Genomic DNA, 11,451 nt, shown 5'->3' with positions numbered 1-11,451 from the left:
GCGGACCGACCCTTTCCAAAAACGATCGACATCTTTGTATGTGAGATGAACGTATAAGGCGTGATTCTTGCTAAAACGTTCTTCGCAAAACACCGCAGTCTGTCACGACGAGCGAGCAATGTCGCGTTTCTCGTCCCCAGTTTCCACGGTCTACGCATGGAACGCCTGGGACCATGACCCTCCTTTTGGCGACCAAAACGCTTGCATTTTATGACTCGGGCTTCCGTAGGAAAGCCCGTGTAATTAGATGCATATAAAACAAACGTTTGTCCATATTATTGCCTTTCTTTCCTTACTTTTTCCCCTTTATTCATTTATGCGTAATACTCTTTCACTTTTTACACACAAGTACACAACCTCTAGCGTGCCAACTATGCCTTTAGGTACGATCCTGTATAACTTGCTATGTGCAAAGAAGGGTTCCAGTGACTACGGGGCTCGAGAGGGTAAACAATCGTGAGAAAAAAAGCCCGAGTGCCAGCAGTTTCGTTGATTCAGTTTAAAGCCCATTAACCTGCCCAATATCAAAACATCAATTTTCCTTTCTGATAGCCATATATTTCTTGTAACATTATTTCTGAGAATTTAGTGATTATCGCAGTTGATGATTACTTGCCTGCTTGACAATATATTGACGTTGTCAGGGGAATTTAGATTATGATATATCTTGGAAAGTTAAAAGTTGTAGCAGTAAAAGACTGTTGGAAAGTGAAATTCTCCCACCTTTGCTTTCTTTCAAACGCGCGGACAGCGAGTTCCTTCACATGACCAATAACAGAGCTATACATGAACTATGATTGCTAGAACATTTGTTTGCACCTATAGAAAGTGAAAACGTAACAAATTAACAGATATTTAAACTTATTTAGCTATTCTGACATATTCAAATGATTTTTCAGCTTCCCCTTCACATCTTGAAACCAAGCAGAAACTTTAGTGTACGTACGTGACTGGAGAGTTGGTTTCAGAGATAGTCTACAGGTAGATGTTGAGCTAAACGTCACCAAAGGCTGTTGTAACATGATTTATCAACACAAATAAGTAGCGGTAACCTGAAAGAGGAAATAAAAAGCATTATTACAGGGCTAGGTCCGCGAGCGCGTAAGAAAAACCAAATCCTGCGCTGTGATTGGCTAACCAAGTGGGCAGGATAAGGCCATTTTGACGGTTCGAGATTAACTGCTGCGATACCCAAGAAAAATGTGTTCTTTAAGCCACGCAATAAATCCATTATTGACAAAACTTGTACGGTCAAGATGGCTGGATATCAAACATGATCATTTTTAATGTGTTTAAGGACATCGACCGCGTCTTGCTCCTTAAACACGCATAAAAGAGCCTGGCCAATATCCAGCCATCTTGACGTCGCGCTAGGTCAAAAACCCACATTTATTGATCAGAAATTCCTCTCGAAACTATGTTATCAGCTCTAAGAAGAAATTGCGTTCTTGCTAAAAGTTAGTCTCTTTCGCAATCGTTGACCACTTAGTTCGTGCTTATTCCTAAAATAGCAAACGGCCTTAGCTAGCGTTTACAAGGCGCTATCGACTCAAGAAAAACCCTGCTCAAACGTTTCCTAGACAGTAAAGATATTTCTCACCTAGATTTCTAACGCAAGACTCATGTTTGGTTCGAAACAAAGTTGAAGTTAATATTTCAAGGTTCGTAAACAAGAAGATCTAAATTATCGTGTTACAATTGATGAAAAAGACCTTTTTGCAGCACGCAATACCATACAACACCACATGTTCTTAAACTCTGGAACTCATCGTTAATATCACAATTTAGTTGTTTTTTTTTTCAGGAAAGCCAAAACTATTTATTACAATCTCCACGCAATAATGAGTGGCAGTGCACTGATAGAGGTGTTTGGTCATATCGTGTTCCGTTTTACACGAGGAGTGACAGAGCACTACAACCCACAAGAACCTGAATACACGGCACAGTCTTTTGGCTACGATCCCCTACAAAGCACAGGTCGAGAATGGTATTATCATCCTGTTGATGAGCTTATTTATCAAGAATACAGCGACAGAGAAGCCACAAGCTTGGACTATCTAGCGTCTAACCACGCTGATATAAGGGTTATAAACGCGTGTTCGCCAGAGGAAAACGAAGAAACACAGGAAGATCAACAAGATGAAGATAGAGCAATGGCTTGGAAGCGACTCAGACCATCCGCTCTCCGAACGGTTTGTAAATCAATGTACATTGGAGCTTCAATTTCACTACTAACGGCCATCATCATCGGTTCAGTATACATGTTGATCTCATACTTATGTATTAAGACTGTAAACAACTGTGAATTTCATCCAAAGAAGTCCATACCATTAAATGTACAATGGATGAGATCAATTTCTCTTGTGATAAGTTACTCTATTTCACACTTTTCGTCCTTTGTGACCATGCTATTTCTTTTTCGTCCATATCAGTTAATGGGCGTGAAAAGGAAAGTCTTCTTGGTTTGCTACTTTGGATATTGTTTGGAAACATTTTATATCATAACTCTACAAACCCTGGGAATATCTCATTCTAAGCCATCTTCTTTACAACTTATTCCAAACAACGTTATCATTGTCATTAGTCTATGTTTGCAAGTTTATTTTGTTACGAATCACTTCTGTATACGGCGGCCAAGGAGAAGTCACGTCAATTTTTTTTTTCAAATGACAGCTTCCCCCATTTCTCTTGTATTTCTTGCAGTTCTTGTGGCTCAAATTATTTACCCAGCGTATAACAAACATGGCAAAGATGGTAAACTTGTTATCGCTCTTTTCTCTCCTCTCATTGGAGTCCTTCTCAAAGTAATCTCGCGAATTTGTGGTCAGCGATTATGCTCGAAATGTATTCATCCAGGATATTGCTATGTCTTGCTCACACCGCTGTATTGTTGCTCAGCGGTTCTTTTTCGAGTTCTACAAGCGGATCTTGGCAGTTTACAATCTGTTGCTGTTCTTGGGATAATTCACGGCGCTGCAGAAGTCATAGAACGAAGTACCATGGTTGTCACTGATCACATTTGTCACGTGATTTGGAAAAGAACATCAGCTCCTTGGGGAAGTTTTCGTTCTCCTCGTCGCGAGAGACTAATGGCTGATATCGCTATCGCGAGCATGTTGTATGAATCAACTGCTATAATGTCTGTTAACGGATTATTGTACTTGTATCAATATGTACACTTAAAAGACGATTCCCTTTTAGAACTGCTACAGTCTTTTGCTATCACAACCTCAGTTCAACTGGTGATCGAGTGGTTTTTTACCAGCGTCTCTCTAGCGATCGAGACTCGCTATCAGAATATAGCTGTCATGGCTGTTTGGCGAACACGATGGAAAAGACACTTTTTAATAGTAACTATAAGTTCTGCTTTTCTAGCGATATGGAGTACCAAATACCTTCTACCAATTGTACATGATCGCTTTACCAAGTTCTCAAATCAGACTTGTAAAATGCCTTTTACTTGAAGTTAGCAAAACGCTCGAACAAAACCTCAGTACAGCGCAGCATAATACAATACAATACAATACAATACAAAACAATACAATACAATACAATACAATACACTTGAGTTAATTCTTATCTGAAACACTTCAATTTCATCTGACCACTTTATTGATGCCGAAATTAATTTCGCGTTTTAAAAATTGCCTGCCTTAAATACGGGAAGGCCTTCCCCGTTGAAACATTTTATAAAAATAAAAAGGTGAAGAAAAAAATACTGAGGTCAGCCAGCATCAGATGAACATCAAGGCTCTAAAACAATGTAGTGACATCAAATACAAAACAACTACAACAGTCTGGGTTAGTTTAAAATCGCAATAAATGTTATTTTTCTTTACGACCAGATGTGGGAGGCGCGGTGGCCCAGTGGTGAGTGGGCTGGACTCTGAATCCAGCAGTCTGGGTTCTAGCCCTTGCCGGGATCTTAATGTTATGTTCTTGGGCAAGACACTACTCTCACAGTGCCTTCCTCCACCCAGGTGTATAAATAGGTGCCGGCGAATTTAATGCTGGAGGGAGAGTGACCCTACGATGGACTAGTTTCCCGTCCAGAGGGGAGGGAGGGTACACAGATCTACTTCCAGTCGCTTAAAGCTAAATTGTTTGCACACAAGTAATACTTAAAAACACTTTATATAGCAACGTTATGTTTCTTCGTGACCAGGTCTGGAGTTTGACGCTCAGTGCCAAAACGTAAACGAAATCTCACAAACGTCGATAGCAATGTTTTAGAACAATAAAGTTCAAATGTGTCAACAAATACTTTCATCCTCCCTCGAGCAAAACTAAAGATTTTACACCTTATTAATTCAGTAAAAAGAGCACAGTCCAAGGGTTTGTTCAAGCTAATATCAGATTTTAGTCTTACCAAGGACGAGGCTAGCAAAGTGTTGACATCGAGAACATCAGTTGTTAGTGAAACATTTGCACAGTGATTGATGATATTCTGTGTTTGAATTCCCGATTAGCGCAAATAGGTGTGATTCAAAATGAGTTTTGCACGTTCTGTCAGGCCTCCCCTGTCACTGTGCTTATTCTTTATCTTTTTTATATTACTTAGAAAACTACTGGTTAAAAATAACTAAAAAACAGAGGACGCTTGAATATAAAACTATCATATTTGGAATATTAGATGAGAAATCTGATCTCCTCAACTATTGTATTATATTACATTATAACTTCCTCAATATAGAGTAATTCAGTAATTGTATTTTTTGCAAGTAATGTATTTAAATGTAAGGAGAGTATTGTATTGTTAGCAGTGTAAGTAAACCATATAGTAAGTAATGTAAGTACTGTTCTGTAAGGAGAGTCCATTCCATTAAATGTAGAAAGGATGAGATCAATTTCGACTGTCATCAGTTATTCTGTTACACTTTTAGTCCTTTGCGATTATGCTATTTCTTTTTCGTCCATATAAGTTAATGGGCGTGAAAACGAAAGTCTTCTTGGTCTCCTGCTTTGGATCTTGTTTGGAAGCGTTTTATATCATAGCTCTATAAACCTTACGAACATCTCATTCCAAGCCATCTTCTTTACAATTGATTCCAGTCAACATTTTTGCTGTTACAAGTCTATGTTTGCAAGTTTATTTTGTAACGAATCACTTCTGTATACGACGGACAAGGAGAAGTCAGGTCAGGTGTTTCTTTCAAATGACAGCTTCCCCATTTTCTGTAATAGTTCTTGCAGTTTCCGTGGCTGAAATTATTTACTCAGCGTATAACAAACAAGGCAAGGATGGCAAACTTCTAATCGCACTTTTCTCTTCCCTCATTAGCGTCTTTCTCAAAGTACTCCAGCGAATTTGTGTTCAGCGGTTATACTCGAAATGTAGTTATCCGGTATATTTGTCTTACTAACACCGCTGTATTGTTGCTCATGCGTCGACTTTTACAAGCGGATCTTGGCACTTTACAATCTATTGCTGTTCTTGGAATAATTCACGGCGCTACAGAAGTCATAGAACGAAGCACCATGGTTGTCATGGATCACATTTGTCACGTGATTTGCAAAAGAACATCAGCTCCTTGGGGAAGTTTTCGTACTCCTCGCCTTGAGAAACTAATGGCTGATATCGCTATCATGAGCATGTTGTATGAATCAACTGCAATAGTGTCTGTTAACGGCTTTTTCTACTTGTATCAATTATGTACTTAAAAGACCATTCACTTTTAGAGCTGCTACAGTATTTTGACTCTCTTCTGCTATCACAACCTCAGTTCAACTGGTGATCGAGTGGTCTTTCACCAGCATCTCTCTAGCGATCGAGACTCGCTATCAGAATAATATAGCTGTCATGGCTGTTTGGCGAACAGGATGGAAAAGACACTTTTTAATAGCAACTATAACTTCTGCTTTAGTAGCGTTATGGAGTATCAAATACCTTTTACCAATTGAACACGATCGCTTTAACAAGTTCTCAAATCAGGCTTGTAAAATGCCTTTTACATGAAGTTAGTAAACCGTTCGAACAAAAACCTTAGTACGGTGCAGCACTTAACATTTCACTTAACTCATGCCTGGAAAACGTAAATTTCACCTGAATTTTACATATGGATGGGCCTTCTCGTCTGAAACATTTCATTTCAGTGGAAATGACAATATGGCTTGTTTAAACGCTCCATCATCAGATGAACGTCATCACTGATTGCAACATCACGCAAACGTTACTGGCCAAAACACAATAAAACTTCAGGTATTCTGTTGATAAGGAGAAAGAAGTCGACTACTTAGCGAACGCTACATTAAAGGAGAAGGTCACTCCAAAAACTGTGTATTTTTTTCCATCACCAATAAAAAGTTCACATTGAGTTGAGTTACTCACCGTTGTTTTAGCTTCTGAAGTGGATGCGATCATAATGAAAAAGAAGTGAAAAGTTCGACACCGGGAGCCGCCATTTTGAAAGGGTCTTGAAGGCCAGGCCGCATATCCGTGACGTAATTCCGTCCGAATTGGCGCGAAGCTCAAAGACTAAAGCTCTCCTCTTCTGTTCTAAATTCGTTTATTCAGTTGTGAGCTAAAATGTTGGGCCCCGGGCTGTAAAACCCGAACCGAAAAGTATAGGGAAAGAGGAGTGACTTTCCTTAATTTGCCTGCAAAGAACAAAAAATTGCCAAAGAAGTGGTTCGAACAGCTACGTCGGGATGAGAGATTCATGCCAAACTCGAATTTCAAGAAAAAACCGTGGGGCCACCTGGCCCCTAAGTTTTCAGGTTTGGTCACCAGCACAAGTATTTTAGTCACCAAAAATTTTCAACCCTTCAGGCTTAATATATTTTCACGAAAAGATGCTAAAACGGCGTGAATCACGGGTTTTGCATGTATATATCAGTTTGCCGCTCTTTTTCTAAAATAACAGGGAAAATGGCTGAATGAAATTCTATTCTTCATTTACCAGTCTTATCAGTATTTATAAAAAAGCTCCCATGTTGCAAGCTTTGATTCATTGTTTTTCGTAGACTGGCGCAAGGTTTTTCTTGTATTCGTGTTCATTGATGCATAGCGACTATACGCATTTTTTTGGATGAATTTATTAAATTTCTTAGGTTACCGTGGGAACTTCAAATGCCCTGCAGATTTCTTTAAAATTACATGTCAGACTAACCCGCTTCGGTTTTCTTTTATCAAAAATGCATTTTTTCGATTTATAAATCTTTTGTGTGAGCCGAAAACTCAGAGCGTGTTTAATAATCGGCCTGGACAGCCAGGGATGAGTTGAAATACTTACAAATTTTAAATGCTGTGTAATTTGATTTGAAATACATCGGAAGAGGTAGTTAATTGTACATCAGTCCTATCTATATATCGACAATTACCGATAACAAGTCCTGCTATAGGGAAATCCCATATCCGCATGTAAATAATAATTTGTCTGAAATGTGTTGCAATTTGTTTTCAATTTTATCAACACAATTCATCAGTAATTAAGGACGTTTTTTTTTTTTTTTCATTCACATTATTTTTGGGAATTACAGTTGCTAATGAAAGCACTGCTACGGTAAAAAATGAAGCTGCAATCTTATTGCATGCTTTGTCAAGTAACGATGCCAGTAAACACGACACATGCATGCGATACGAAAAACACACTTGCAGAGTCAATTTTCCTTCCGCTAGTTTACGTATGTACAAGTTGTATGTAGACCCTTTTCATAAATGGCCGCCAATTTAAAATTCTTTTGTATGCATTTGAATTAACCTCACTAAACTCGTTTGGGAGTAAAAATTCTTTTGAATTAGCAACTCAAAAAGAATTTATAATTGGCAGCCATTTATGAAAAGGGTCTACACTTTTTTTTTCTTCTATCAAAAATTTATTACATATGCTTAGCTTTCCAACAATACAAATTACAATTCTCACAAAAAATCGTAGGTACTGATAAGGAATGTCGTCAATTTCACATTTCACGTCAAAGACGTCGATTTCACTTCGCATCTTACATGTAAAGTCACTGCGTATTCACAAGAGTCCACGTAGTCCATAAGTGTAAAGAAACCTAGGCAAACACGTACGAGCACGAGCAAAAAGTATCCAAATCTTATGAGTAAAAACACAGACTTGTGAGGTGGAAAGCATCCGCCCGATTTAAACACACCATTGAAAACTTGTCAGTTTCTGTGATACCAGAACTCCCTCCGCATTGGATGTTACTAAAACTGGAACGAGGAACGGGGAACGGGGAACGGGGAACGGGGAACGGGGAACCGGGAACGGGAGTCTGGGAACGAGTGTGCAGCGCTAACTCACATGAGAATTCAAAATGGCGGACAAAGGAAAAGAAAAGGGAACAATTTGGGGAAATGTGGGGAAGTGAAACGTGAGTTTCTACCGGCTATGCCCCAGATGACCAGTTCGTTCTTGTTAGAGCAGATTCCGATTGGTATTGGACAAACAAAGCATGAAATAGCGCATTCAGAGAAAACCGAATCGGTATTATCATATGCTACCCCAATTGGTCACTACAAAATGCAGACTGTACACCGCAGACCGGGTACAAAATGCAGACTGCAGACTACAGACTAGGTACAAAACGCAAACTGAGAATAAAGTCGGTTTACTGTATTTTGCGAAACGAACGAAACGAAACGAAACGAAAGGAATAAATCTGTACTGAAATGAACATATCAAGTATCACAACAGTCAGATTCCTCCGTGCGATAACCTAAACAAGGAATAAAACAGCGGAAGTGTAAAATTTGTAAACTCGAAGATCTGTATTTTGTACAACGAGCTCTTCGAAGACTGACGATATGTAACTTATTTCTTCCGATTCTTTAACACTTTTCGTAGATACAACTCGATGCAGTGATGATGTTAAAACAGCAAATTAAAGCCGAAAGGTCAGAAGTGCCCCGTTTCGCAAATTTGCGAAATACGTGACTGACATTTGCATGACTGCCTTACTTCTTTCGTTACCAAGGTGATAAGTAACCTCAGCAGTAACAAGAGTAACCTCAAACGGGTTGTATAGTAAACCAAACTCAAAGTCTTTGTTCAAAAATCATCACTGTATCGAGTTGTATCAACGAAAAGTGTTAAAGAATCGGAAGAAATAAGTTACATATCGTTACAGTCTTCGAAGAACTCGTTTCGCAAAACACAGATCTGTAATTTGCGAAACGGGGCACTTCTGACCTTTTGGCTCAAACTCTTTTGTTTAAAAATCATTACTGCATCGAGTTGTAAGATCGGAAGAAGTAAGTTACACATCGTCGCGGTCTTCGAAGAGCTCGTTTCGCAAAATACAGATCCTCGAATGTACAAACACTACACTTCGCTGTTTTATTCCTTGTTTAGGTTATCGCACGGAGGAATGTGACTGTTGTGATACTTAATATGTACATTTCAGTACACGTTTATTCCTTTCGTTTCGATTTGTTTCTTAAAATACGGTAAGCCGTAAAGACTGACTGTTTCTCGTCTGACACGTGACAACATGTCGTCTAAAAACATACTTTTCCGCTTTTCCGCGGTCATCTTTCACCAACATTAGCATTATTGTGGAATATTCCATGCTCGTTTCTTCATATATTTTGTCTTTAACAGGCCAGGCCACAGGTTATTAACCTGCTGCTTACCAGATTTGCCATCTGAATTACTGCTCTCTGAAGGGCCGCTATGCTGCCGAATGCGAACGGAGCAGACGACTCACGTTCAAAGATGGTCATGTGTTATGTCACTTGTCTTCGATATCATGTTGCTATTTTTAACGACTGTGGTCTGACCGATTGGGGTAGCATGTGATAAAACCGATTCGATTTTCTCCTCAGGCGCCATTCCATGCTTGTGTGTTATTTCTTATAAAGCTACGATGGCCAAAAAAAAAAGAATATTTACGATATTGTTTATCCCAGTATTAGTCGGACTCTGCTCTAACAAGAACGTACTGGTCACATGATCTAGGGGCACAGCCGGTTGAAACTCACATTTACAACCTTAACACTTCTCCCAAATTGTCCCCCTTTTCTTTCCCTTTGTCCGCCAATTTGAATTCTCAGGTGGGTTACCGCTGTACACTCGTTCCCAGACTCCTGTTCCCGGTTCCCCGTTCCCCGTTCCTCGTTTCCCGTTCCTCGTTCCCCGTTACCACTTTTAGTAACATCCCACCGCATTGAACCGCCAGTAACAAAAATGAAGACAAATCAGATCAAAAGCACAAAACTGGGGATTTATTCAAGCCATCAGTTCAATTCTGAGAGCAATTTACAATTAAAAATAAACCTCCTCTTTCACTAACTGCGTCCATTGCAATTGTACTGCAAAATGTACCTTCCATCTTGGTGACCTAATCCGGCTGTTCTCGGCAACAAACACATTCTCTTTGCGTCGGTATGGTTGCACATCTCTCAAAAGTACACCACAGAGCATTTTCCAACCGATCATTTAATTCAACTTCATTATTATCTCCCGCGGAATCACTAGCACGTTCTGGCTTCAAGAGCAGCCACACTAAAGCTCAAAAGAACAAACACACTCTCGGACGGAATGACGTCACGGATATGCGGCCTGGCCTTCAAGATCCTTTCAAAATGGCGGCTCCCAATGTCGAACTTTTCACTTCTTTTTCACTGGGATCGCATCCACTTCAGAAGCTAAAAAACGGTGAGTAACTCAACTCAATGTGAACTTTTTATTGGTGATGTAAAAAAATTCACGGTTTTTGGAGTGACCTTCTCCTTTAATTAATATCTATGATCAATGGTTTCTAATTTTTCTACAGGAAATGTATTGAACAAGTAAGGAAAGCTCCAATGAACGGTAATAGAAGTTCTATTTGAAATAATGATGAAACATGGTATTTCACGTGTTTGTTCATAAGTAACAAAGGATAGGAAGCCTAGCAACCTTTAAAGGAACAAACAAATTTACAATTTGCTCATTTGCATACGGAAGGAAACATGTCCGATATGAATTGACTCCAGGCAGCTAAAGCCGGAGCTAGTGAAACTCAACACATGATGAAATTTTTAGCTCTTTGGGTGTAACATTCAAGGAGATATTGTTTTTCAAAAACTGCAAATTTCTGGGTAACAAAAGCGCTAATGACTTCATACATTCTTTGTAAAATTTTGAGTTTGGAAACCCGTGTTGCACAAAAAGGGTCCAATACATCAGGCTCATATTCATTGGCAGAGTTGATCGTACTATGAGCTTTCAATATTCAGAAATGATTTATTTGTAGCTCCATCAGAAACTGAATTGCTTATGCTAGTGAGGCAAATATTGTAAACAAGGATTCCCCTATACAGTTTACATTTGTTTGTTTTGGAGGCAGCGTGGCCTTGTGGTTAGGGCGCTGGATTTGTAATCCGAAGGTCTCGGGTCCAAATCCTCCTCTCTGCCACTGAATGGATTTGAGTTTAATGGTCCCAGATTCAACTCTTCCACGCTTTGTAAATAGCCAACTGGTCAGCCTTCCGTCAGTTAAACACACATATATAATGAGGGT

The 11,451-nt window shown here is 39.3% G+C and overlaps 3 protein-coding genes across 3 annotated transcripts in view; 2 read left to right on the top strand and 1 right to left on the bottom strand.

The window, feature by feature from the left end:
* LOC145491062 (uncharacterized) overlaps nt 1-11,451 on the top strand; it is a 57,934-nt gene that overhangs the window by 19,035 nt on the left and 27,448 nt on the right. The window lies entirely within an intron of this gene.
* On the top strand, nt 1,650-3,464 carry LOC145490277 (uncharacterized). Its single transcript, XM_081469404.1, has one exon. The coding sequence runs from the start codon at nt 1,842-1,844 to the stop codon at nt 3,462-3,464; it is 1,623 nt and encodes a 540-aa protein (XP_081325530.1). The 5' UTR covers nt 1,650-1,841.
* LOC145491053 (uncharacterized) overlaps nt 7,578-11,451 on the bottom strand; it is a 110,521-nt gene continuing 106,647 nt past the window's right edge. The window contains exon 3 of the transcript XR_014049752.1: nt 7,578-7,744. The gene's annotated coding sequence lies outside the window, so the exon portion shown is untranslated. The remainder of the gene's footprint in view (nt 7,745-11,451) is intronic.

This window comes from Orbicella franksi, chromosome 6 (genome assembly GCF_964199315.1).
Source record: "Orbicella franksi chromosome 6, jaOrbFran1.1, whole genome shotgun sequence".
NCBI classification, from domain to species: Eukaryota; Metazoa; Cnidaria; class Anthozoa; order Scleractinia; family Merulinidae; genus Orbicella; species Orbicella franksi.
The sequence above is the reverse complement of the archived record's forward strand: the minus strand, read 5'-3'. Positions and strand labels throughout refer to the sequence as shown.

Excerpts from the sequence above, each read along its gene's own strand:
- LOC145490277 (XM_081469404.1), top strand. The coding sequence starts at position 1,842 with ATGAGTGGCAGTGCACTGATAGAGGTGTTTGGTCATATCGTGTTCCGT.